The 24,453-nt window shown below is 61.6% G+C and overlaps 1 protein-coding gene across 4 annotated transcripts; it reads right to left on the minus strand.

Annotated features, from left to right (window-relative positions):
* Window positions 1–463: 463 nt before the first annotated feature.
* TRIM3 (tripartite motif containing 3) lies at window positions 464–21,627 on the minus strand. 4 transcript variants are annotated; one of them, XM_048495252.1, is made up of 13 exons: window positions 21,543–21,627; window positions 18,925–18,983; window positions 15,152–15,329; window positions 12,030–12,273; window positions 11,522–11,673; window positions 11,254–11,434; window positions 7,716–8,439; window positions 7,330–7,433; window positions 7,051–7,218; window positions 5,534–5,714; window positions 3,985–4,055; window positions 3,661–3,801; window positions 464–1,894 (listed from the first exon to the last, which is right to left on the minus strand). In XM_048495252.1, exons 3-13 carry the CDS (start codon window positions 15,280–15,282, stop codon window positions 1,742–1,744), a joined length of 2,250 nt encoding a protein of 749 aa, XP_048351209.1. In that variant the 5' UTR covers window positions 15,283–15,329; window positions 18,925–18,983; window positions 21,543–21,627; the 3' UTR covers window positions 464–1,741. The 4 variants fall into 4 exon arrangements, with proteins under 4 accessions (XP_048351209.1, XP_048351210.1, XP_048351208.1 ...); XM_048495253.1 differs by lacking the exons at window positions 18,925–18,983; window positions 21,543–21,627 and adding an exon at window positions 15,965–16,314 and having other exon boundaries at window positions 5,546–5,714; XM_048495251.1 differs by lacking the exons at window positions 18,925–18,983; window positions 21,543–21,627 and adding an exon at window positions 15,965–16,314.
* Window positions 21,628–24,453: the final 2,826 nt, after the last annotated feature.

Consider the following 24,453-nt stretch of genomic DNA (forward strand, 5'->3'; position numbering starts at 1 on the left):
TCCCTGGGTGGCCCCACCATACAGAACAGCTGGCCTGCGGTGGTCAGGAAAGCCCCCCCTCCCCCACTCCATGGAAGGTGCAAAACAGAACTGTTTGAAGGGCGCTTTAAAGGGATTTGAACTGTAACAGAACAGCCCAGGAAAACACCTTTATAACCGAACAGGACTGTAATTCACCAAGGGGAGAAAAAAGCAAAACCCCTCCCCAATGCAAGGCAAGCATGCTTGGGGGGGGGCACGGCATCAAATGAACCTGTCCCCCCCCCCCACCTTTCTGTCTGGAGAGAAGCTGCTTGCAGCTAGAAGGTAAATGGAAAGAGCACCCAGAGACCCCGGCCGATGGAGAGGACAGAGCTCCAGGCCCCCCACCCCCTCCCCCTCCGTAATGGCCCACAAGTGAGATGCTGTTGCGGTGCTGAGCACGGGGGGGGGGGGGGGCTTCCACCAAAGGATGAAGCAGAGCTACTTTCAGAATACTTTATTGTTATTTTTACATACATTTCATTTGCACGTGGCTGCCTCCCCCCAGCCCAGCCCAGCCCAGCCCAGTCGGCCGGAGCGTGTGTCAAAGGCCCAGGGAGCAGAGCGGAGAAGGGGCAGATCGCAGCAGACAGGAGCAGCAGCAGCAGCAGCAGCTCACAGGTCTGACATGGGCTGGCTGGTGACTGAGGCTATGAGCCCAAGGCTGGCTGGCTGGCTGGTTTGGGAGGGGCAAGGAACAGGGGCAGTGCCCCCCCCCCCCCCGCCCCAGAACGCGACAGGAGGGATGAGGAGCGACCCCCAAGGGTCAGCTCCAGCGCTCTCGTCAGCACAGCGCTGGCCACTGCCCAGCCTCCTCCGGCTCAACGGCTGCTGCTAAAGGCTGCTGTGGCCGAGGGCCAGGCAGACGGAGAGGCAAAGCACAGCCGAGGAGGAGAGCCCCGTGGAAAACGGCTGCCTGTGTGTGGAAGTGAGCCACGCTGCCTGTATGGGGCAGGAAGAGGCAGAGCCGCCACCCCACACACGCTCACTCGCTCGTGCTCCCTCCATGGCACCCCCTCCCCCACCTAAGAGGGAAGAAGGAAGGGCTGGGGCCGAACTCCTCCGGGGATTCAGGGCAGGCCTCACCCCCCCGCCCCCGTGACACCAATATGACGCAGGTTATCTGGCACGGCTGAGAGTCACCTTCCTGCTGCTCCCCCAAAGAGCGACCGGCTGACCAGCCAGCCCCCCTGGCTTCTGAAGTCATAATGGGGGGAGGTGAGCAGTCGGTGTCGGCCCACGATTCTCCTGCACCGCCCCCCCAGGACGAGCCCGGCAAAGTCTCTGCAAAGCAGGACAGGAGGGGGCGGAGTGGACTCGGCCCCCTCCCCAGACAGAGATAAAGTGCAGAAAAAAAGCCAAGTTGGGGAAAGACGGCGGGGGAGGGGTGGGAGAAAAGAAACAGGGACCCCCCCAAGCAGACAGACTGCGACAAAGCCCACACGAGACCCACCTCCCCCAGCCCCCCTCCCGCAACGGGACTGCAAAAGTAGGGTGGTCTTGCTGGAGAAGCCAAGCGGACGACGCCTCCCTGCGCACCCCAGGGAGCGTCCGGAACTCCAACGCGCAGATGCCGTGGTAGCAATTGGCACCTTCGCACGTGGCTGCCAGAGCCCCCTCAAGTCCCCCTGGGGCCCCCACCACCTTTGGGGGCAATGAACAGGCAGGGAGGAGGGCATCCCAGTTACGCCTCCACCCCACTGTCCCCCCGCCCCCACAATTACTGCAGGTATCGGTAGGCCTTGAAACAGTGGTTCCCGGAGTCGGCCACCACCACGTGTCCGTCAGAAGTGAGCGCCAGGCCCTGGGGCCCGTAGAGCGGGTCTGCCGTGGTGTTGATGTAGGACAGGAAGGAGCCGGAGCTGTCGAAGACCTGGAAAGACAGGCGGGAGGGGGGGGGCGCAATCAGCCACAGCAGCCAGGCACGGTGCCCCCCCGCCCCATCAAGGTCCCATCAAGGGGGGGGGGAGGCCTTTCTTGGCCTGTTGCTGCCAGTTCAGATCCCATCCGTGTCTATGAGAAGTCGGGATTACGGGCATCATCCCCCCTCACTTTGGTCCTTTTGGAGCTCTTTGCAACCTGTTTTGGTCTTAACCACCCTAAACAATTGGGGGGGGGGGATCTACAAATGTGGTCCTCTTGCTGTTCGCCCCCAATTCCATGTCCTTTATGAACAAGTTGAAAAATGCTGGTCCCGATGCAAACCCATACGAGACCCCACTGCTCCCCACCCCACCCCCCCCTCCACTGCACGAACCAACCATTTGTTCCAACTCTCTGCTTTGTATTTTGGGCCAATTTTCAATCCACAAGAGGACTCTGAAGTTTGCTCAGGAGTCTTTGGTGGGGGACTTTGCCCAAAGCCTCCTGGAAACCCAAATTAACGACACATCTGGCTGCCTCATCCCTGTCCACATGTTCCCTGACTGTTTCAAAGTACTCTACAAGGTCAGTGAGACCGGACTGACCACTGCAGAGGCCCGGCTGCTTTTCATTCAGCAGGACTTGCCCTTCCAGGTGCGAGAGAGCTTCAACTTCACAAACGCTCTCCATCAATTTGCCTGAAACAGACCTTAAGCCAGGGGTGTCCAACTCTGGTGCTTCAGATGTTCGTGGACTACAATTCCCATCAGCCCCTGCAGAGCACTCCCATTTTAAAACAAGGATCCAGAGCGATCCAGGAAAATACAGGCTGGTTAGCTGAATGCAGAGGTGTCCACCCCTTTGGTGCAGGCCCAGCTTCTCCCACCATGTCTCCCCCAGTGGTGCCCCCTGCCCACAATTTTCTCACTCTCTAGTTGTGCGTGTCCAGCTGGCCCAGTTTTCAGACAGAGCTGCCTCAGAGGTCCTCACGGCTGTTATTCTCCTGCCAGGCAACCTCAACATGGCTTCCTGGAAACCCCCCCCCCCCCCGCTTACTGCACTGCCCCCCTATCACGGGTGCTCACCATCAAGCTCTGCAGAAGATGACCCACAGCCTCCACACCAGGAATCCCACCATGTGCCCATCACAGACCCAGCTATCTACGTGCCCAAGCACTGACTCTACCTCTGCAGCAAGGGAGACCCCTCCTCAGCATTCACCCGCCAAGGAGGGAGTTCCTCCTCAGTGCCCCCTTTCTTCGGCCCCCAAATATCCATGACTGGCAAGAATCCACCCCCCTGAGAGCGGGACCCGACTATCGCTCTGGTTTGGGGTCACTGGGGGCTGGAGGTCAGGGCCAGGACTGTTGGGGCTGACTGAAGACAAGACAGGTCTTCTACTGAGCCAGAGCTTCCGTTTGGTCCCCCAGACGGGTGCTGCCTCTTTCTCCAGGGTCTCCGGCAGAAAAGGGTCTTTCGCATCACCGACTTTTCTCATCCTTTTATTTGGAGTCCATGGGGACTGAACCCGGGGCTGTCTGAACACCAAACGGGAGCTCTGCCACGGAGCCTCAGCCCCTCCCCATCGCATCGTCTCCCCCAAGACACGGGCACAGCTCCCTGGCCTTTCACGCCTCCAGCAACGGCACCGGCATCACGACACGGGCTGCCCTCTGGACCATGCAACCCTCCCACCCCCCCTCCCTCCCTCCCCCCACAGACACAAACTGGCAAAAGGCAGCACGAGACGATGCTCCAGCCCCCCCTCCCCAATACCTGGACCCGGCTATTGCCCCAGTCGGCCACAATGATGTTCCCGTTGGAGTCCACAGCCACGCCCGTCGGCGCATTGAACTGCCCGTTCCCCTCGCCGTGAGAGCCAAATTTGAAGAGGAATTCTCCGTCAGCGCTGTACACCTGGGGGAGCAGACAGGCCTGGTTGGTGAAGAGAGCTCAGCCCCAGCACCTCCAACCCTTCCCAGTGAGGCAGTGAGTGAGGGTGCCACATGTGAAAATGGATGATGGCCGGTCCTCAGTGCATGTGCAGAGAGCAGTCCCCCCCCCTTCCACCAGCCAGTGCACCACAGGCTCTGTTCTTACCTTCACGGAGTGGTTGTGGAAGTCGGTGACCACAATCTCATTCTTGTTGTTGACGGCAACAAAGTGAGGCCCTGCCAAAAAGGAAAAGGGGGAAATGCAGACCTTTGAGGCCCGGGAGACGGAGGAGCTGAGGAGGAAGGGGGGGGCTGGAGAGGTTTTTCTGGGACGCGGAAGGAAGAGGCTGGAATGCAGGGCAGGGAAGAGACCTGGCCCAGTGGGACTCCAACCCCCCCGCCCCCGGGCAGCAGAAGACACAGCGCGCCCCCTCCAAGAAAACGTCCAGGGAGTTCCCAGTGATGGGAGAAGAGAATGCACCTCAGGGACACAATTGTGAGCTCAGCAATCAAAAGCCTTCAGTTACATTCAGGAAAAGGATGAGAGTCAAGGTGACGATCAGAGCTGGGGCCCCCGGAAAATAGAGGGAGCGAACGCCACGGGGCTAAGCTCCAAAGGCGGTCAAAAGGGAAACTTTTTCATATGCCCCCCTGGAGCTGCAAGCCAGTAATCCAAGTCTCGGGGGGGGGGGGGGATATTGGCCAGCACAGTGTTGGTGGTCTGACTGGCCTCCAGGAGGGGGGGTGAGACCCTTCACCTGCCCGGCCTCTGGGACAGGCCTTGTCCAGCTCTTGGCCTCTTGCACCCATTCCAAAGAGCCTGGGCCGGCATTTGGACAACGTCTGAGTGGCCCAGCTCTCGTTTCCTCCCGGCTGACTGTTCCCAGTTGTTTATGATGCCTTGTTATTAAACACCTGATCCTTAAAGATCCGAAGTCTGGCTTGTCTGAGCTGGAGAATCTTGCCCGAAAGTTGGCCCTTCCTCTTCCAGGCGGCCACAATCCAGCCAGGTGCTGGCTGAGGAAAGGGGGTCAGGAGAGACGGGGGGAAGGAGAGCTCTGCTCCTTGACCCCCTCCCACAGAGGTCTTCCTTAGGACTATGAGCCCCAGGAAGGGATGCAGAATTGGGGGTGGGGGGTGTCTCTTAGTGGCGGCCGGCTTCTTGAGAAGAATTTGGGTTCCCTAACTGAAGGAGCTGGGTTAAAAGGGGCATTGCTTTAAGGAGCCATGAGCCCCAAGTTCTCCCACGGGCCTCTGCACCCCTACAAGGGAAGGAGCTGTTTCTTTTGAGTGGGGGACGGTCAAGACGTTGTCCCTCTGCCTCGCCACACAGATGCCACATGGGTCTCCCTCACATCATGGCGAAATGGATTATTGCGCAGACCCAGCTCAGGAGTGATGCTAGCGTTGAAAGAGGAAAGGGCGGCGGGGCCCAAAGTGTTACAGCCAAATTAGTGATTATCACACCAGCCAGCAGAATCGTTAGTCGGTGAGAAAGAGCCGAGAGAGCAGAATCCCAGCAGGCCACGCGGTCCCTGGAGCCTCCCGGGCAGAGCCCCCCAGCCAGCTGGCCTTCCACGAGCGACCTTTCCTGCTGAGACCCTAACCCGCAGCGGGGCAGCTCCTCGTAGGAGTACTCACCGACCCAGTCCCGGCCTGGCCCCGGCAGAAGCCAACGGCATGCAGTAACGAGAGGGAACCTGTGGCTGTATTACCATCGAGGGTACCTGCAAACTGCCGCTCCGACGTGCCGCGGCTCCCAAACTTGGCCACGAGCTTCCCGTTGGACTGGAAGATGAAGACGCAGCAGGCCTTGTTGTCCACCACGATGATGTGCCCGTTGCGGTCCACAGCCACGCCCTTGGGCCCCATCAGGCGGCCCGCCCCGATCTTTGTCTGGGGAGGTGGGGAGTGTCAGTGGGCCCCAAGGACTCAAGGTCTGGGAATCAGAGGTCAACACCCCCCCCCCACCCCCGCTGCCGTCAGCTTGAGCCAATTGCCGTCTCAGCCGGACCTCCCTCTTTGGGAGCACGGTCAGAAGAAGAAGAGTTTGGATTTATATCCCCCCTTTCTCTCCTGCAGGAGACTCAAAGGGGCTGACAATCTCCTTGCCCTTCCCCCCTCGCAACCAACCCCCTGTGAGGTAGGTGGGGCTGAGAGAGCTCCGAGAAGCTGTGACTAGCCCAAGGTCACCCAGCTGGCGTGTGTGGGAGTGCCCAGGCTAATCTGAATTCCCCAGATAAGCCTCCACAGCTCAGGCGGCAGAGCGGGGAATCAAACCCGGTTCCTCCAGATTAGACACACGAGCTCTTAACCTCCTACGCCACTGCTGCTCCGAGGGAGGGAGCAAGAACCATCTCTGTGCGCTCAGCTCCTCAGAGGCAGGACGAGGGCAGAATGGAGGAAATGTTCCGTGCGCCAGAGGCCAACAGTGGGCACCCGACCACACCGGAAGGCTGAATGGGAGCCCACCCATGCCCCCGGTACGGCAAAGTAGAGCGAGGGGGAAGTGGAGAGACCCAAAGCTGGTCCCACACAAGAGACACAAGCACGGCCCCTCCCTGCACCCACATCTCCTCTCCTGCACTGCAGCCCTGCCACGGAATCATGCCACGCCAGCCACGCCTGTGCCCAGTGGGCACTGCTAAGAGGCCAGCTGCAGGGCCTGTCAGGAGTTGCCCCCGTGGAATCACGGCCCGGGCGGGGGCTGCGGGGGGGCTGGACAGTCCAGCAACTGGCTGCACAACTGAGCCGCCTGTCCCAGAAGGCTCCCAGCTCCAGAGGGGCCAGCTCAGCAGGGCCCTGGGGCCGCCCATCAGCCCCCCACGGAGGCGGCCCCGGCCCACGCGCTCAGAGTCTCCCTCCAACCGTGGGGCATCCTGTGCACACCCACATGGAGAATCTCTTGCTCTCGCAAGACTGCAGCGCAACCAAGGGCAAAGACGTATGGTGGAAGACGAGGCTTAGAGCGACCTCCCTGCGGAGTCACCTTGGCCCGCTGCAGCTGCTCCGGCCTCCTCTGACCAGCAGGGCCTCCCCGGCACCCTGGGCAAAGAGACGCCTTCCCCACCCCCTCCGCCCTGGCCCGGGGGCCTTCAGCTTTGCCAGGGGATCGTGGTGCCTCCCAAGCTCCTGGCGGGACTGCGAGACGAAGCTCCGCCCCAACGCCTTCCGCAAACAGGTGTTTTGGCAAAGCCTTATCCCGGCCGCTGACCCCACGTGGGGCCCTCACCTTGAACTTGCCCTCTGGCGAGAAGATGCTGACCCAGCGATTGTCATAGTCAGCAATGATAATGTCCCCATTGAGGTCCACCGTGACGCCCGTGGGGCGCTGCAGCTGCCCGGGGGAGCGGCCCCGCACACCAAAGCGCAGCCGGAACTGGCCCTCGTTGGAGAAGATCTGGCACAGAGGCAGGGAGGAGGGGCTCAGCAGCCACGCAGACACGGTGGCCAGGGAGAAGGGGCTGCTTCCGGTGGTGGGGGGGCGGGGGGGAAGAGGCATGTCCCCTACCTGCACACATTGGTTATTGCTGTCGGCCACCACAATGCGCCCGTTGCTGGAGGTGGAGATGCCCTGCAGGTTGGTGAATTCACCTTTCTCCCTCCCACGATTCCCTGCAAAAAAAGGGGCAGGAGAAAGAGTTCGGGGCCCTGCGGAGCCGGACGCAGCAGCACTCCTTTGCCCCCCCCCCCCAGCGGAGGCTGGCCCTGCTGTCCACAGGAAATAGGTCTGTCCCTCCCCGCCCACACCGGTCAGTACAGGGGAGCAGCTGCCACTCCGGTGAGCGCCTATGTGGGCAGCGGGTGACTGAGCACCCTTTCTCAGAAAAGCCCGTTCCACCCCCACCCGAGAAAGTCCTTCCTGTCCACCCACCCGCCCACCTACCCCCCACTGACCAACGCGGAAGATCAGCTCGTCCTCGATGGGATTCTCCTTCTTCTTGCCGCTGCTGTACATGCTGGAGGGGCGGCGCACGGCCTTCTGGCGGATGTGGCCGCTGCTGGGGGACTTGACGCGGCGCTTGACGTCGTCCGGGGAGGGGGGCACGTCCGAGGCCTTCACGGCCTTGACGCGGAAGGGGCTGCCTCGGATGGGCTGGCCGTAGAGGCGGATGGAGAGCAGGTGGTCCCCCTCCTGGCGCGGCACGTACAGCAGCTCGTAGGTCCCGTTCTTGTTGTCCAGGACCTCCGGGCTGGCGGAGGAGCCGTCGGGGGCCGTCACCTCGGCCTGCAAGCAGGCGCTGCCGCTCCGCACCAGCTCCCCGTCCTTGTCTTTGGTGGTGATGGTGAGCGAGGTGGCCTGGCCCACGATGGCGTGGCGCAGCCCCTCCCCCGTGGCCACCGTCTTGTGGGCCGTGGCGCTGGTGGTCAGCAGCACCCCCAGGTTCAGGATGGACTTGCGCACCCCCTCCGTCTCCACCACGTAGTCCACCTGCGCGTTCTCGTGGGGCTGCTCGGGGAACTCGCGCCCGGCCAGCTCGCTCAGCCGCTCGCTCATCTGCTTCTTCACCAGCAGCACCTCCGTCTCCGAGCCGTGGTCCAGCGCCTGCTCCGTGAAGCTGCAGCTGCTGAGGATGTTCTCCTGGCCCTGGCGCAGCGTGTCCAGCTGTACCTGCAGCACCTGCAGCAGGCAGAGGAGGGATGGCTGGCAGCCGTGGGGGAAGGACCCCCGGGGCTCCGAGGGAAGCAGGCACCGACCCATACCCCATACAGCTGCCGCCGCCGCCAGCTCAGGGCCCTTCTCGGGACAGGGAGCGCGCCCCCCTTTGCGCTGGCCAACAAGCCCACGTGAACGGGCACGTGACCCCAGACAAGGCTCCGCCCCTTGGCCCCAGGCCACCCCAAACGGCTCCAGCGGAAACGGTCCAGGCAGAAGAGTTTCTTCTGAACTGAAAAGGGTTTGCAAAGATTGTCCAGAATGAGAGAGTGGGGTGGAGAAAATGCCCCCAGAGCCCGCCCACCCAAATCACTCAGCCACAGACTGACGGAAGCGTTTCTTTCCACAGAGGTCTGGTCTCTGGTGGGATTTGCTACCCAGCTCACAGGCTTCCAAAAAAACCCTGGATAAATGCAGCAAATAAATCTAAATGGAACCTCCATGCAGAGAGAGAAGGCATTTCTGAAAGCATGGGATGCTGGGGGGGAGGGCAGGGGGGGGGGCTGTCATTTCAAACCTTGCTTAGGACGTCCCCAGAGGCAGCTGCTGGATCCAGGGGACGCAGGACTAGAAGTTCCCCCAAGACAGATGCCTCTACGCTAGGCAGCAAAGCCCTCCAGAGTCCAGCAAGCCTTCCCAGTCAAAGTCCAAAGGGCGAGGGGGCCAGGCAAGGGAGCTGGGGGCCCAGAGGGGGCAGGGAATGCCCCCCCCACCTTCTCCAGCCCAGCCAACTCAACGGGCCTGCTCAGGGCTGCTGACCTCCACGTAAGGTCGAGCATCCTCTTGGAACGGCAGCCGACCTCCCGACCCCCCCTGGAGAAAATGGCTGCACTGACCCAATCATTGGTCACCTCAAGACTGGACGGCTGTCACTCGCTCTACAAAGAGCCGCCCTCAAAATCACTGCCGGGAGAAAACGCCCTCCAGGCAGTGGCTGCAGCCTGGGCCCCCACCGAAGACGAGGCACCCAGAACCAAGGCCAGGCTCCTGGCAGAGGAAGCTGGGACCGAAGCCCCCACTCTGGCCCACCCAGGTCCTGCCGCAGGACCTCTGCCTCGGTTGGATTCAGTTCCAGCCAACTCTGCTGCAACCACTTCATCAGGGCTCCCAGGCACAGGGATAGAACGCCCAGGAAGGAGCCCGGCTGGCCACCTGTGCACAGGTACAGCCGAGCGTCACCTGAATGTCGATGCCCCTCTAGCCCAAAGCTCTGGACTAGCCAGGCGAAGGAGCGCCTGTAGGCATTAAAGAGCACTGGGGAGGGGATCGCCCCCTGTGGGACTCCGCACACCAATGGATGTTGTGTCAAGACCCCATCCCCTGACACACACCCTTTGTTCCCTATTCTGTAGAAATGAGGACAGCCAACGAAGGGCTGCCCCACCTATCCCAGCGTCAGTAAGGCAGTGGGGTCAACAGGTGGTGTCAAACACTGCCGATAGGTCTAGCAGCCACCGCAGAGGAGAAGAAGAAGAGGAGTTTGGATTTATATCCCCCCTTTCTCTCCTGCAGGAGACTCAAAGGGGCTGACAATCTCCTTGCCCTTCCCCCCCTCACAACAAACACCCTGTGAGGTAGGAGGGGCTGAGAGAGCTCCGAGAAGCTGTGACTAGCCCAAGGTCACCCAGCTGGCGTGTGTGGGAGTGCACAGGCTAATCTGAATTCCCCAGAGAAGCCTCCACAGCTCAGTCGGCAGAGCGGGGAATCAAACCGGTTCCTCCAGATTAGATACACGAGCTCTTAACCTCCTACGCCAGAGCTGACCTGCCTCAACCCAGGTGTCTCTGGAGGCTGTTTGTGAGGCCAGCCAGCGCAACCTCCGTCCCACGGCCAGGCCTGGTGCTGGAGGGAAACGGGCCTCGGACCGACATGTCCTCCGCAGCTGACCCCCCCTCCCCCAACTGGGCGGGAGCTGGCAGGACCCAGAGGAGGCTACTTCAAGCGCAGTCTTGCTCCGGCCTCTTCCTATTCCGCCAGGAAAACTCCTGTGGGGATGGACAGATTCATAATAATGTCCCTTAAAGGGGCCTGAACCCCCCACCCGGCACTGGCTTCGGCCTGTAGGCAAGTGGTTGGCTTCCAGCTGGCAGGATCCAGTCAATGTTCCACCTGAGCGAGGAGACTGAGCGGGCCCAGCCTCGGACCACAAGGCAGCCGAGGGGCCTCCAGTGCACTCGGTGGGTCAAGACTGGCGAGGAGGCCGCAGCAGAGCAACAAGGTTTTACGTGCAAAACAGCTTGCAAAAATGCCTCCCGGCTGACGGTCCAACCGCTCTCCTTCCGGGCGTCATGACTCCGTGAGCTGGCAGGTGCCGCGCAGGACGCCCGGGAACTCTTCCTTTGCAGCCTTCGCTGCTGTCTCCCAGGACTGCACAGCCCTCCCACCAGGTGGTCCGGCCACTTCCTCATCCCACCGGCTCCCGTTCCTTCAGGCCCAGCCCCTTGGGAGGCCCGGGGGCCATTTTGGAGTGGGAGCCAAGAGGGCAACGGAGCAACGTCAGTCGTCTGGGAGGAGACCCCACACACTTCAATAGTTCAACACTATAATGGCGACATTCTGTAATTGTGACCTGGCCTTGTGTTATTTTTAACTCATTTGCACTGTTCTGATGTGGTCAGTGTCTACCGGATCCTTTGGGGGCGGGGGGCAACTGAATCAACATCTCAAAATCAGTAAATCAAATAAAGGGATTTCCTGCTGCGGCCCCTCCCCTCGTCCTACAAATCCCCAGGAATTTCCCAGCCCAGCGTTGGCAACAGGGCGGCCTGCAGGCCTTACTTTCTGCTTCGCCCCACAGAGGGCCTCCAGGTCCCGGACGAGCCCCCCTTTCCGCTGGTGCAGGGCCTTCTCCAGCTCAGCGAAGGTGCTCCCGATCTCGGCCACGGCGTCGTTCTTGCGCTCCATCAGCTGCTGGCTGATCTCGGACACCAGCCCGATAGCGGCAGTCAGGTGGGGCAGCCTGGGTGGGGGTGGGGAGGAGAAAAGAGCCTCAGCACACCAGCCGGCCCCGATCCAAGCCACCCCCTCCCTCAGCCCCCAGCCCTACCGGCTCTTGATGGCCTCCAGCTGTTGGCGCAGAGAGGCCTTGTGCTGCTCCACCACGTCCCGCAAGGGCACCGTCATGTGCTCACGGTGCTCCCCGACCGTGCATTCGTGGCACATGGCTGTTTCGCACGACTCACAGTAATACTCCATCATCTGGGGTGGGGGTGGGGGGGAGAACACAAGAGAGAACAGAAATGAATGATCCACCCAGCCAGCAAAAGCAAGCCCTGGGTCGCCCCCACCCGTGCAGAAAGGGGCAAGGCCACGCGTGCAGATCCTCTAGGGCCGTGGTGGCGAACCTTTGGCACTCCAGAGGTTATGGACTACAATTCCCATCAGCCCCTGCAGCAATTGACCATGCTGGCAGGGGCTGATGGGAATTGTAGTCCATAACCTCTGGAGTGCCAAAGGTTCGCCACCACGGCTCTAGGGAGAAGAGGGCCCCCCTGTGCCTGCTCTGGTGTGACTCCCACTCCCCCCCCCCCGCAAGCAGCAGCAGCGCCGCTGACCTTCCCTTCGTGGTTGGGGCAGGAGAGCGGCTGGCCAGGCACGGCGCTGACGGAGTCCAGCATGGCGGCAGCGGCATCCTCGTGGCTGGCGCTGTCCGGCTGGCGCTGCAGCACCTCCATGAGGTTGGTGATGAAGAAGTTGTTCTGGAGGGCAGCCACGCCCTTCTCGGGCAGGATGGAGGTCTGGCGGCACACGGGGCAGGAGAGGGTCAGGCTCTGGGGTGGGATATAGTTCTGCAGGCACCTGGGGCACAGCGGGCGAGAGGAGACCAGAGGGAGGGGTCAGCTGGCCGCGGGGAGGAGCCAAGGAGGACGCAGCAGGCAGGGGCAGGGATGAGCCGCGGGAGGGGCGGGATAGCAGAGGCGGGCAGCAACACAGAGAGTGGCCGGGAGGGCGGGGGGGGGAGAGACAGATAGGCAGGCCCCCCCTGCCGTGTAGGCGCTGGCAACCAGAGGCGTCCAGGGAGTTGCAGTCTCTCCAAGCCAGGAGCCCCCCCCCCCCACACACACTCTCGACTGAACAAGTTTCTGTCTTTTGTAATCCACCTGGAGTCTAAGTGAGAAAGACGAACTATAAATGCAGCTGTTTCATAATAAGAAACCATCACCCCAGCAGGCGGTTTCTGAGAGCCCCAAGATCAGGAGGGGAGCCAACTGTCCGGAGCTTTCGCTGTCCTGGTTTCTTTTAAATGAAGACAGCCGTATTATATCGTTATCATAATATATAATGTACTATTATTGTATTATATTGTTTTACATGCCAGCCTGAGTCCTTTAGGAAATTTCGTGGGGTAAAAATGTAACAAATAAACAAACAAACAAAACCTCGCCTGGGCGGGGAGGGGGGGGAGGATTTAGGTGAGTCGAAATGCTCAGGAATCTCCTGCCCTGAAAAATTGCAAGGGAGAATTAGAACCCTGCACACAAAACTCAAACGTGACCCGCTCGCAAAGCACCACGAATGCAAGGGAAGTGTGATAATCGGCCTGTTTCTCACACTGCCCCGTGCCACCCGCTGCCCACAAGGGGCACAATGTGCAAACCCCCTTCCGACGCGCACCATTGAAAGGGGGCCTTTGGGGTCTCGCCTGCCACAGCACTGCGAGACGTTTTGGCAGCTTCTCCCCCATTCCTGCTCACAGAGTCAGGGATCCCAGTAGAAGCCCCCTCCCATCTCAGGGGACACCCCCCCCAACTGCTTCCAGCTGCAGGGACCTTTCTCCGTCTGCTGACCAGGCCCTGGACCACAAAACACACAAGCCACCCATGCCCCAGGGGCCACTGTCCCAGCTGGCAAACATGCCACAGAAGCAGACCACGTAGTCAGAAGGGCATGGAAGAGCAGGACTGTGACTCAAGAGCCTCTGGAACAGGGGTCTTCAAACTATGGCCCTCCAGAAGTTAATAGACTACAATTCCCATGAGCCCTACCACTTGGCCATGCTGGCAGGGGCTGATGGGAATTGTAGTCCATGAACATCTGGAGGGCCATAGTTTGAAGACCCCTGCTCTGGAAGAACCACAGCACGTCCCCTGACAAACCCCTGGGAATTAACCACGTGATCGCCACAGTACCCTTCTCCCTCGAAACTGGGAGGAGGACCAACCGGGAGTCCCAGCCGGCCAGCCAGGCCAGTGTGCCCTTGAGGTGCCAGAGGCCACGGCAAGGGAGCCCACCCAACCACAGGTAGGCAGGCCACCCAGCCCACAAGGCCACGGCTGGTCCTGGCCAAGAGACGCCTCCCGCATGAGAACAGCTCGGGTGGTTGCTCCACTGCTGCTGCAGCTATTGGCAGGCAGAGCAGCAACAGGCCTCTGGCCGGCAGGGCTCCCCACACCGGCCGTTCCGCCCCACCCCATCCTATGTACGCACACAGCAGCATCGTCACACAGCTGTCCGCCTGACAGGTCCTCTGAATTGCCTGTTTCATTTTTTAAAACAGCCTCCACCCCTTTCTGTGAGGAGAGATGCCTATCCCCTTATATCTGGGCAACAAAAAGGACTCAAGATGTACTCCTTTAAAGGAGAGCTGGCAGTTCAGACAGCCCAACAGACTCCTGGGACATGACAGCGCTGTGACATCGTGTCAATCACCAGTTAAGAAAAAAACACCGGGGGGGGGGGGGCAGAAGCCGTGGGGAAACCTGCCTTGGGGGCGCTCCCAGAGGGAGAATGCGGGAACCTCCCCAGCCCCTCCCTGTGTGGGGAACACCCCCGTCTCCGCAGCTTCTCAAGGGGAGGGGCACACGTGGACCTCCTGGGGGGAGGCAGCAGGGCCAGGTAGAAGCAGCACCTACAGCCGTGGTGGCGAACCTTTGGCACTCCAGGTGTTATGGACTACAATTCCCATCAGCCAATTGGCTATGCTGGCAAAGGCTGATGGGAATTGTAGTCCATAACATCTGGAGTGCCAAAGGTTTGCCATCACTGACCTACAGCCTTGTTCGAAGCCGCCTTCGTCTGAGTCAGCTGCCTGGTTGTCTGACCAGGAGATGCTCCTTCCACGTGCTGAGCAGAGCCCCCCCCCCCCCCGGGCCCCTCCCCTCTTGTGCTGGTCTGAAGCCAGCTTGAGAAAAGGGCTCGGCCAGACTCATGTAGAAACCCAGTGGGGCTCAGGGGGCACCTCTCTTGGCCAGGGGCTGGCAGGGATCAAACACAGGCAGAGACCCCTTGGGCCGTGCTCCCCCTCCTCACTGCCACTCTGGTGGGCAGGCCAGGCTCAGCAAGTCCAGCGGGGCCTCTGCAGGTCACCCCCGTCAAACCCGGCCTCCCTCCCAGCCATCTTGGCCTTGCCTGGTGCAGCTCACGGCCTCTGGGAAGCCGGCCTTTGGAGAGGAAGGCGCCTCGGCCTCCAGGCCCCTGTGCCACGGCCACAGCTTCTACGAGCCCAGCTCGGGGGCAACCCGGCAAATGCCCATCATCATCTGTCCCTTCCTCAGCGGGTGACTCCCCTCAAGAAGGCCCAGGGGAGGGGGGCATTTGCCGGGCGACTCCTCAAGAGCGGCGCCGTCTGGCCTTCCCCCGCAGCCCCCAGGCTCCCGTGGCTGCTCCCTCACTGAAACCAAACCCGAGTGTGGCCTGGGGGGGGGGGCTTCCTGCAGGGTGTGCCCCCCCCTCTCACCTCTCACAGAAGGTGTGCAGGCAGGGCAGCACCTTGGGGTTGAGGTAGCGGTCCAGGCAGATGCTGCACACCAGGAACTGCTTGTCGATCTGCCGCACCACCGGGCTGGAGCTGGACTCCCGCTTCGCCATGGCGCTGCTGGTCCCGGGCCCCCTGGAGGGCACCCACCGCCGCGGGCCTGCGTGGGGAGCGGGCACAGAGTTGAGGCCAGGCCCCCCAGGCCACCTAGGGATCCCCCTGCCCCACCAGGGCCTCCTCTGATCCACCCCCTAGGCAGGGCAGCCCCCCCGCCCCCCCCCGCGCCGCCCACACGCAGATCCGGCCCCGGCCCCAGCTGGGCATCTCCGGGTTCTGCGCGCACACTCGGCCGGCCAGGGGCCCAGCAGCAGCAGCAGCAGCTCAGCCGCCGAGGGGCGTCCGGCAGCCAGGCCTCCTGCAGCCCCGGAGAGAGGCCAGGCCCGGCGGGGCCCCTCCTCCCTCCCGCGGCCGCCCCCTCCCTCCCTCCCCTCCCCCCCCAGCACCGGCCCGCGCCGCCCCCCGGAGGCCTCCCGCCCCCGCGCCGGGGACCCTTCCGGGTGTGCAGCCGGGGCGGGCCGGGCCGAGCTGTCCTCCCCTTCCCCAGGCAGGCCAGGCGGGCAGGCAGGCGGGCAGGCGCGGGGCGCCAGGGCGGGGGCCGGACGCGCGGCCCAAGCCCCCGCTCCCGCCAGGAGCACCCCCCGCCCGCCCGCCCGCCCGCCCTGGCGCAAGGCCGCGGCCTCCCGGGCCGGAGGGGGCGCGGGGTCGGTGGGACAGGCGGGCGCGGTCGCCACTCACCCGAAGGGCTGCCTAGCAGGGGGCGGCCGGAGCCCGCAGCCGCATCGCCCCGGGGCCGGGGGGCGGGGGGAGGAGCGGCGGGGGTTGCCGCACCGGGCGGGCGGGCGGGCGGGAGGGCGGCCGCGGCTCGGGGCTGGGCGGGCTCAGCGCATCCCCGCAGCGGCCGAGCCGGGCTGGAGCGCACCACCGCCGGCGCCGCGCACGGGGGGGCGGGCGGGCGGGCGGGCTCTTCCGTGGAAACCCCGCACGCCTCCGCCGCAGGCCGGCCTGGGTGCGCGGCCGCTGGGAGGGAGGGCCGGGAAGAGCCGCCGCCCTGGCCGTGGCCGCGCCCCCCTCCCCGCCGCCCGAATGGTCGCGTCCGCCGAGCCCCGCCCCGCAGAGCCCCGCCCCGCCCGCTCAAGGCCCGCCGCCGCCGCTGCAGTGCTGGGGGGGAGAGGGCGGCGGAATTGCGACCCCGCCCCGCCTCGGTGACAGAAGCCGGCCCGAGAGGAGAGGCGTGGCGTGGCGGAGGAGAGGGGCTGGAGTGGGGGGGGGGTTGATGCTGGTTGCTATGGGAACTGCATCCCTGCCCTGGGTACCCGCCGAGGATGCTGCAGGGAGAGGGGATTGGCAGGAGGGGGAGTGGGCTGCGCAGCCTCGCCCCCCAAGACATTCTGTGCTGGTGGGGGGCTTCCTCGAGGGAGGCTCCTGCAGGCCCAGCCTCCCCCCCTCCCCCCCCCCACAGCCCTCTGTCTCCAGGGCAAGTGGCAGACCAGGCCCAAGTGCCGCCTCCCTGGCAACAGAGGCGGGGGATGGAGGTTGCCTGGGCTTACTCACAGGTCCCCCCTCAGCATTTCACTCATCCTTTTTAGCAGGGGCAACCCCAGAGCTGTCCGCAGCTGGCGGCTCCTCCCCTTCCCCTGGGGTTCAGGCAAACTGGAATTTGGCGCCACCCAGGGTGCCCCCCCCAGGGCAGCCACCCTCCCCCACTGTGACCAAGCAATGATTTTTTCCACCAGGTTGTTTCAAAGTCACCATCACATTATAGAACATGTCCCAACTCACAAATCTGAACACAGCAATGGGCCATGCCACACAGCAGAAATAATTTTTTGGGAAAACATTTTCAAAATGCTTTCAAAATGTTTTATTACTGCTATGAAAACATTTTATGGTGTTGTATCCAGTCCCCCCAACTGGGGGAAACAGCATCACTTTCAATGTTGTTTAAACTGGGAACCCCAGATTCTCCCTTTAAGGTGGATTTAAAAGGAGAATCTGGGCTCCCTAGTTTAAACAAGTGATGCTGGAATCCACCCCCCAACAGCATCATTTTCAATGGTGTTTAAACTAGGGAGCCCAGATTCTCCTTTTAAATCCACCTTAAAGGGAGAATCTGCAAACAACATTGAAAGTGATGCTATTTTGGGGTTGATTCTCCCCCACCCTGAAACAGCATCACTTTCAATGTTTAAACTGGGGACCTCAGATTCTCTCTTTAAATCCATGTCAAAGGCGGGGGGATTTAAAAGGAAAATCTGGGGAAATTTGGGAGGTGCCTGCTGTCAGGGGTGCAATTGTTAAGCTAGCAGCACCAAACTTTTGGGGTATCTTTAGGAGACTCTCCTAATGATACCACCCATGTTTGGTGAAGTTTGGTTCAGGGGGTCCAAAGTTATCAATCCTCAATGGATGATGCGGCACCCCCTTTGGGGGTCCATAGCTTTGGACCCCCTGGACCAAACTTCATAAAACCTGGGTGGTATCAGTAAAAGATTCTCCTGATGATGCCTCCCAGGTTTGGTGAAGTTTGGTTCAGGGGGTCCAAAGTTATCCACCCTCAAAGGTGTAGCCTCATCTCCTATTAGCTCCCATTGGAAACAATGGGGGATGGGGCACCCCCTTTGGGAGCCCATAACTTTGGACTCCCAGAACCAAACCTCACCAAACCTGGGTGATAGCATCAGGAGAGTCTCCCAAAACATCCCTGAAAGATTCTTGGTGTCTGCTAGCAGTGTAAAAAATTGTGCCCTCTGCAGGCCAAAAATGGAAAAAACACTGAAAATACAAAAAATCCCAAACGAACCTGCAGTTTTTGCGCCCCCCACAGGGCTGCGCCCAGGGCAACTGCCCACTTTGCCCAATGGGAGGAACGCCTCTGCTTCCAGAGCTCTCTCCTGTCCCCCTCTGAGCCATAGCATCAAACTGGAAGGGCTCTTGCTTCCTTTCCTGGCTCAGAAGGGACAGGTCATGCTGCTGCATGTGCGTGTGTGCGTGCGTGTGTGTCCCTGCTGGTGCCATCGTGGCCCCTGAGGGATCGGTCACAACCTATTGCACAGTGCCAGTGGTGGCGTCACACATTCTCCACTCACTGCCCACTCGTGGGGCATCTAAGAATCTTTGGGGCACAAGTTTAGTCAGAGACGGAAGGGGTGGGCTTGGATCCTGTGTGGGTGGGGCAGCTCTTTGTGCCCTGCTGTGCCCCCTTGCAGAGGGGCCCCTAGACTGGGGCGAAGCCCTGCTGGGCTGCAGGAGGCCCCATACCACCACCATCCACTCACAGGGGCTGGAAAGCCTTCGGATGCGTGGGTGGGGGTCCAGAGCTGCCTGGAGGGGGGCAGGGGGAGGCAGGGAAGAGTCTCCAGGCAGAAGCCACATTCTGGTCTGCCTCCTTCCCCCCCCCCCCCAACCAGGCCTTTTGCAGAAGACAGGGCCCAAAGGGGGTCTGGCCTCATGCAGTAGAGCGTCCCGGCAGGACTGGGGGGCTTCCCTCCCAGCGGAGGCTGCCCCCCCTTCTCAAGACCCCTGTTTGCTCAGCAGGCCGGTCTGTGGGAAGTAAAGGGGAGGTCGGCCGGCCGTCCTCCCCAGCATGCACCAAAGGCATTATTCTGTAAGCCCCTCCCCCACAGCCCCGCACCAGACCCACGGATCATGGCCCTTTCCTCCTCACCTCAATCCCTCTCCCCCCCCCATAGTCTTACCCGGCCATCGCCAGACCAGCACGGCCGTCTTCCACCACCTCCTGGGCCGCTGGAAGTCCCTGTGCACAGAAGCAGCATGTCAGGAAGACCGGCACAAGGCCGGGGGGAGCAGCTGCCGGCCCACCCCCATTCCCTGTGGATCCCCCTCCTCTTCCACGTCCACCAGTGGCTCTTCCACATGGTCATGTATTTCCCCCCCACCCCCGAGCTTGTATTGCCCTATTCTGTGAAGCCCCGCCCCCTAGCCTGGGTCAGGACAAGGTGAGGTTTGCGAAGCTGTCCCCTCGCTGCCCCCCCCACCCCCGTGACTAGGCCTTGTCATCCCCGGCGCTACAAGGTGTGTGGAGGGAGAAACACAAGAGTTGGAAGGGACCTTTGGGTCATCTAGTCCAACCCCCTGGATAATGAAGGCAATTCACAACTCCCCCCCTCCATTTGCACGCACGCACGCCTCCAGAAGCCCCCCCCCCCTGCCCAGAAGATGGCAACAAACCATCCCTGGCAGATTTGGCCCACAGGAAAATCCCTCCAAGGCCTCCAGATCATGGCAAGCGGCATCTCCCTTGGCCCTGAGAGCCCCTCCCCAGGGACGTAGGTATAGATTTTTTATGGGGGGGGGGTTCAGGGGTGGGGCCACACCACCACCTGCCCCTAAGGCATGGCCATGCCTTCCAAAGCCCCGCCCCCGGCCTAGCGCTTATAAAAGCAGCTCTCTGAGGCCAGGGACAGCAGACTCCACTGCCCTCCCCCAGTTGGGCTCCCAGCCGGCAGTTCCTTCTGCCCTCCCCTCTGGGCAGAGGCACAGAGGGAAAATGGAGCCCAGTGCAAAATCTGACACACACACACACCCCGGGCAGCCACTGTAATGCTGGAATCCACCCCCAAACAGCATCACTTTCAATGGTGTTTAAACTAGAGAGCCCAAATTCTCCTTTTAAATCCACCTTAAAGGGAGAACCTGGGGTTCCCAGTTTAAACAACATTGAAAGTGATGCTGTTTTGGGGTGGATTATCCCCCACCCTGAAACAGCATCACTTTTAATGTGGCGTAGTGGTTAAGAGCAGGTGCATTCTAATCTGGAGGAACCGGGTTTGATTCCCAGCTCTGCCGCTTGAGCTGTGGAGGCTTATCTGGGGAATTCAGATTAGCCTGTGCACTCCCACACATGCCAGCTGGGTGACCTTGGGCTAGTCACAGCTTTTCGGAGCTCTCTCAGCCCCACCCACCTCACAGGGTGTTTTTTGTGAGGGGGGAAGGGCAAGGAGATTGTCAGCCCCTTTGAGTCTCCTACAGGAGAGAAAGGGGGATATAAATCCCAACTCTTCTTCTTCTAAACTGAGGACCTCAGATTCTCCCTTTAAATCCATGCTGAAGGGGGTGGATTTAAAAGCAGAATCTGGGAAAATTTGGGGGATGCCTGCTGTCAGGGGTGCAATTGGTAGGCTAGAAGCACCAAACTTTCAGGGTATCTTTAGGAGACTCTCCAAATGATACCACCCAGGTTTGGTGAAGTTGGTTCAGGGGGGGCCAAAGTTATGGACCCTCAAAGGTGTAGCCCTCATCTTCTATTAGCTCCCATTGGAAACAATGGAGGATGGGGGCACCCCCTTTGGGAGTCCATAACTTTGGACGCCCTGAACCAAACCTCACCAAACCCGCGTAGTATCATCAAGAGAGTCCCCCAAACAATCCGTGAAAGTTTGGTGCTGCTAGTCCAAACAATGTGCCCTTGCAGGCCAAAAACCGAAAAAACACTAAAAATGTTTTAAAAACCCACGAACGGAGGGGCGGGGCTTCGGACATGGACCAGGACTCCTTGGAAGAGCTTTGTGGACGGACAGGCGCTCGGGGGTGTGCTGGCCCCCAGGAAGGATGGGGCCAGTGCCCCAGGGCCTCCGCTTCGACCTGCCCCTCCCGCCCCCACTCGTGGAGGAGCGCAGAAGTGGGTACCCGCGGTTGGGGCATGGGGGTGGGGGCAGCTGCCCCAGGAATGTTTCCGGCCTGGTTGTGTGGAGGCGCATCCCCGCCTTTGGAGAGGAGCTCCGACGGCTCCTCAGCCCCCGCCCCCCCCCGCCACTCGGCTGCAGAAGCTCCCCCGCCCCGCGGGTTCCAAGCCACCAGCCAGCCCCACTTGGAAGCAGACGGGCGGGCGCGGCAGGCAGGCGGGCGGGCGGGCGGGTGGCCCGCCAGCTGCAGCAGGAGAGGAATGCGGCCGGGCCGGCTCCCTCGGCGGAGGCTCCGGCTCCAGCTCCGCCTGCTCCCTCCCTCCCTGCCTCCCTCCGGCTGAAGCCCACGACCTGGACGGCGGCCGCTGCCTTTCCCGCGCGGCGGGGGCGCCCTCGGGAGGGAGGGAGGAGGGCCAGCCAGGCGGGTAGGGCGCCCCTCCCCTCGCCCGCGCACGGAGCTGCCGCGGGCCTGCCTGGGACCGGCAGCGACGCCCCCCCCCCCCCCGCCAAGCCGCCGCGTGTGGCCTCCCCGTCACCCGCGCCCGCCCCCTCCGAAGCGCGGCGCAGCCCTGCCAAGCGCCCCCCTCCCCGCCCCGGAGTGGGCAGCCGGTTCCCTGCTCCCCCCCCCGCCCCCCGTCCGGCTGCTGGACCCCCGTCGTCGTCGTCGTCACCTGGGCTGTGGCCAGGAAGCGCCTCCCGGACCGGAGGGGCGCAACTCCGGGCAGGCAGGGGCAGGGCAGCAGCCTGGGCGCCGGAGCAAGCGCCGGGCCAGCCCCGTCGAGGCCAGCCCCGCAGAGGCCGAGCCAAACGCACACCCCGCCCGCCCGGCGCACCGGCTGCCTGCCTCCGCCGCCAGGTCGAGCCAGCCAGCGCGGGGGCTCTTCCGACCGGGGGCCTCCCCCCCCCCGCACCCTAGCTCCCCGGGGAGCCGTCGGGCACTCTGCCCGTGGCTCCCGCACTGGGTGGGGGGGCAGAGCCGCATCTGCTCCGGCGGGAACCCCCTCCAGGGCCTTGGCCAGATTCAGCGCGCTCAGACCAGTGGCAGGCAGGACCAACCCAGCCCGAGAGACCCCCGTCCCACCAACAACCCGCAGCCCCCCCCCCCCCGTGGAAGCTCCCATGTTGGCGGTGGGGGGAGAAGATACCTCAGTTCTGCTGGTGTCGAGGTCAGGAAGGGGGGGGAAGCACTGGATCCAGCTGTGAGGGTTCCTGGCGCCCGCCCACCCCCCCCCCAGGGTGGACGAAAGTTGATGCCCAGCTGCCATTCTGAAGTGAGCCGCCCTCTCCAAAGCTGACCCCCGACAATCCCCTGGGAGGAGGAACAGCGAAGAGAGACCCCAGGAATGACTGCTTGGGGCACAGACCCCGGCCTCTCCCCAGGAGACTGTCCAGGCAGTGGGGGCAGCGGATGGATTGGCTGGCCTTTCACAGTGCCAACATTGTGCAATTGTGGGTCAACTGTGTGGGCTTCGTGTGGGGGATGCTGTTTGATGATGTTGCAGAGTCTCCCTTGTAAGCTGTGCTGCTGCCACATGGTCAGACAAATAAAGATGCCGAAGGGAACGGCCGGGAGGGTGTTTTTCCAGGCGTCTCACACTTCTAACCTTAGCTGCTGAAGCTTTACAAAGGGGGAGGGTCTGGACTCTGGACTAGGTGTGTGCCGAGTGGACTGGGGCAGGAAATCTCACAGCAACCCACAGCCTCCGCTTAGATCGACCCCCCCCTCTCCCCCAGAGATGCCAGAAACCCCCTGGTCCCTGCTGCTAACAACCTCATAAGGCTACCTGCATTACTTTCTTTCCTTAGCCTTTATTTGGCATAAAACAAATAAAATAAAATCCTATCAAAAATACAGAACTTATAATAAAAGCAGTATTCAAATATGTAGCATAAGTGCAGGCTACTGGATATACATCACTTCCAATAAAAATTATGCTACCGTTTCACAAGTTGTGAGATCAGAATTATCCAGTAAAAAAAGGAGTCTGCAGGGAGCCTCCATTTCATCAGGAATCAGAGAAAACATATTAGAATATTTTAATCTAATATTTGCCGACTCGGGGCAGAACAATTGATGTATCAATATTTCAATTTGTTGTTTGTTACAAGAGCAGAACTCCCTTTCACTCGTTTCTACGTTGTTGAATCTACCACGCAATAAAGCAGAGGGGCTACTGGCATTACCAAATGGGAAGGGGGCTCGGCCTAGTTGCCACCCTGGTAGGGGCTGGGGGGGGGGCTCGGCCCAGTTGCCAGCGGGGGGGGGGGGCTCAGCCTAGTTGCCAGCCTGGGGGGGGGCTTGACCCAGTTGCCAGCCGGGGGGGGGGGGCTCAGCCTCGTTGCCAGCCTCCCACCAGCCAGCACCAGAGCCCCCTCCTGCTGCTTCCAGCTCTCCTGCTCCAGGGACGGTGAACTGGGTCCCTGCTGCCCCCACCCTATCCTTTGGACAGTGTTCCCAGACCTCAGGCTGTGTCACTTAAGGAGCTCCTCCCCCCAAGTGTGCAGGGTCCACACAAAGACTCAGGCTCCACGGGGGGGGGGGGAGGGGAGGTGGAAACCTGCAGCCCCCTCCCCATCCCTGTCCTTAGGCTGGACGATGTGTGGACAACAGGCCAGTGTTACTTGAATGTCCTCCGTTCTCAAAGTCGGGGCTTCTCCCGCACCCCTTGCTCCTCTATTGAGTCTGGGGGCCCTGTGAGGGGACCCACGGGATGGCGGCCCCTGCTGGAGGCAGACACCCCCAGGCAAGCAGAGGGGACAAGAGGAGCCGGTTGTAACCCTGCCCAGGGAAGGTGGAGAGACAGAGGTGCGCACGAGGAGGACCTTTGCACTTCATGAGACAGGCTGCGCCACTTGGCTCTCATCCCTTGAAGTGGGAGAGGAGAAACACCCCCCCCCCCATTAGCAGGTCATCCTTCAAGGGGTCTGTGCTTGGAGCAGGACGCCTCATTCGCGCGCCCCTCCCCACCACCTGTGAGACTGCAGAGGGTCCCAAGTTCCTAAAGACTGACACTCTGGGGCAAGTCCTTGGTGGGGGTGGGGTGGGGAGAGAAACACCCTGGCTCAAGGAAGGGGGCTGCCATCTCCCTCCACGGGCCAGCTCCCAGGGACCCCCCCCCTATCAAGCATGGGGGGGCATGAATGAGAGAAACTGGTCAGGAGGCTGGAACTGATCCAGGGAAGGTGCACATAATCTCACTGGACTTTGAGACTTCAGCTGTTTATAGGCTGCCTCTCCCTGAGCCTCCAGGTGCGTTGGATCGTGGGAGTGGAGGCAGGTCAGCACCTCCCTGAGACCAGGGCCTGGAGCACGACCTGCACATATCAGGGAAAACTTTGCTTCAGACGTGGTGAGAAGAGCCTCTCTGCCCTCGCCGCATCCATCTGGAATTCTACACATTGGGGGGCCCCACTGAAGCCAGGCTGGCTGACCGCCCCGTGTCGAACTGTGGACACTTTAGCCAGGTTGCCACCAAATGAAATACTGAAGACAAACTCTTTGAGTTGGAGTATGATGTCTCGATGGCCCAGGCCAGCAAGTTCTGCTCGCCAATCCCCCTCGGTATTTCATACGACTCCTGG

Source organism: Sphaerodactylus townsendi, linkage group LG04 (genome assembly GCF_021028975.2).
Source record: "Sphaerodactylus townsendi isolate TG3544 linkage group LG04, MPM_Stown_v2.3, whole genome shotgun sequence".
Lineage (NCBI taxonomy): Eukaryota > Metazoa > Chordata > Lepidosauria > Squamata > Sphaerodactylidae > Sphaerodactylus > Sphaerodactylus townsendi.

Excerpts from the sequence above, each read along its gene's own strand:
- TRIM3 (XM_048495252.1), bottom strand. The coding sequence starts at position 15,282 with ATGGCGAAGCGGGAGTCCAGCTCCAGCCCGGTGGTGCGGCAGATCGAC. Across the intron at positions 11,674-12,029 it reads GCCCCAACCACGAAGGGAAG|ATGATGGAGTATTACTGTGA; the intron begins GTCAGCGGCGCT and ends CCCCCACCCCAG. Across the intron at positions 11,435-11,521 it reads CTGGAGGCCATCAAGAGCCG|GCTGCCCCACCTGACTGCCG; the intron begins GTAGGGCTGGGG and ends ACCCCCACCCAG.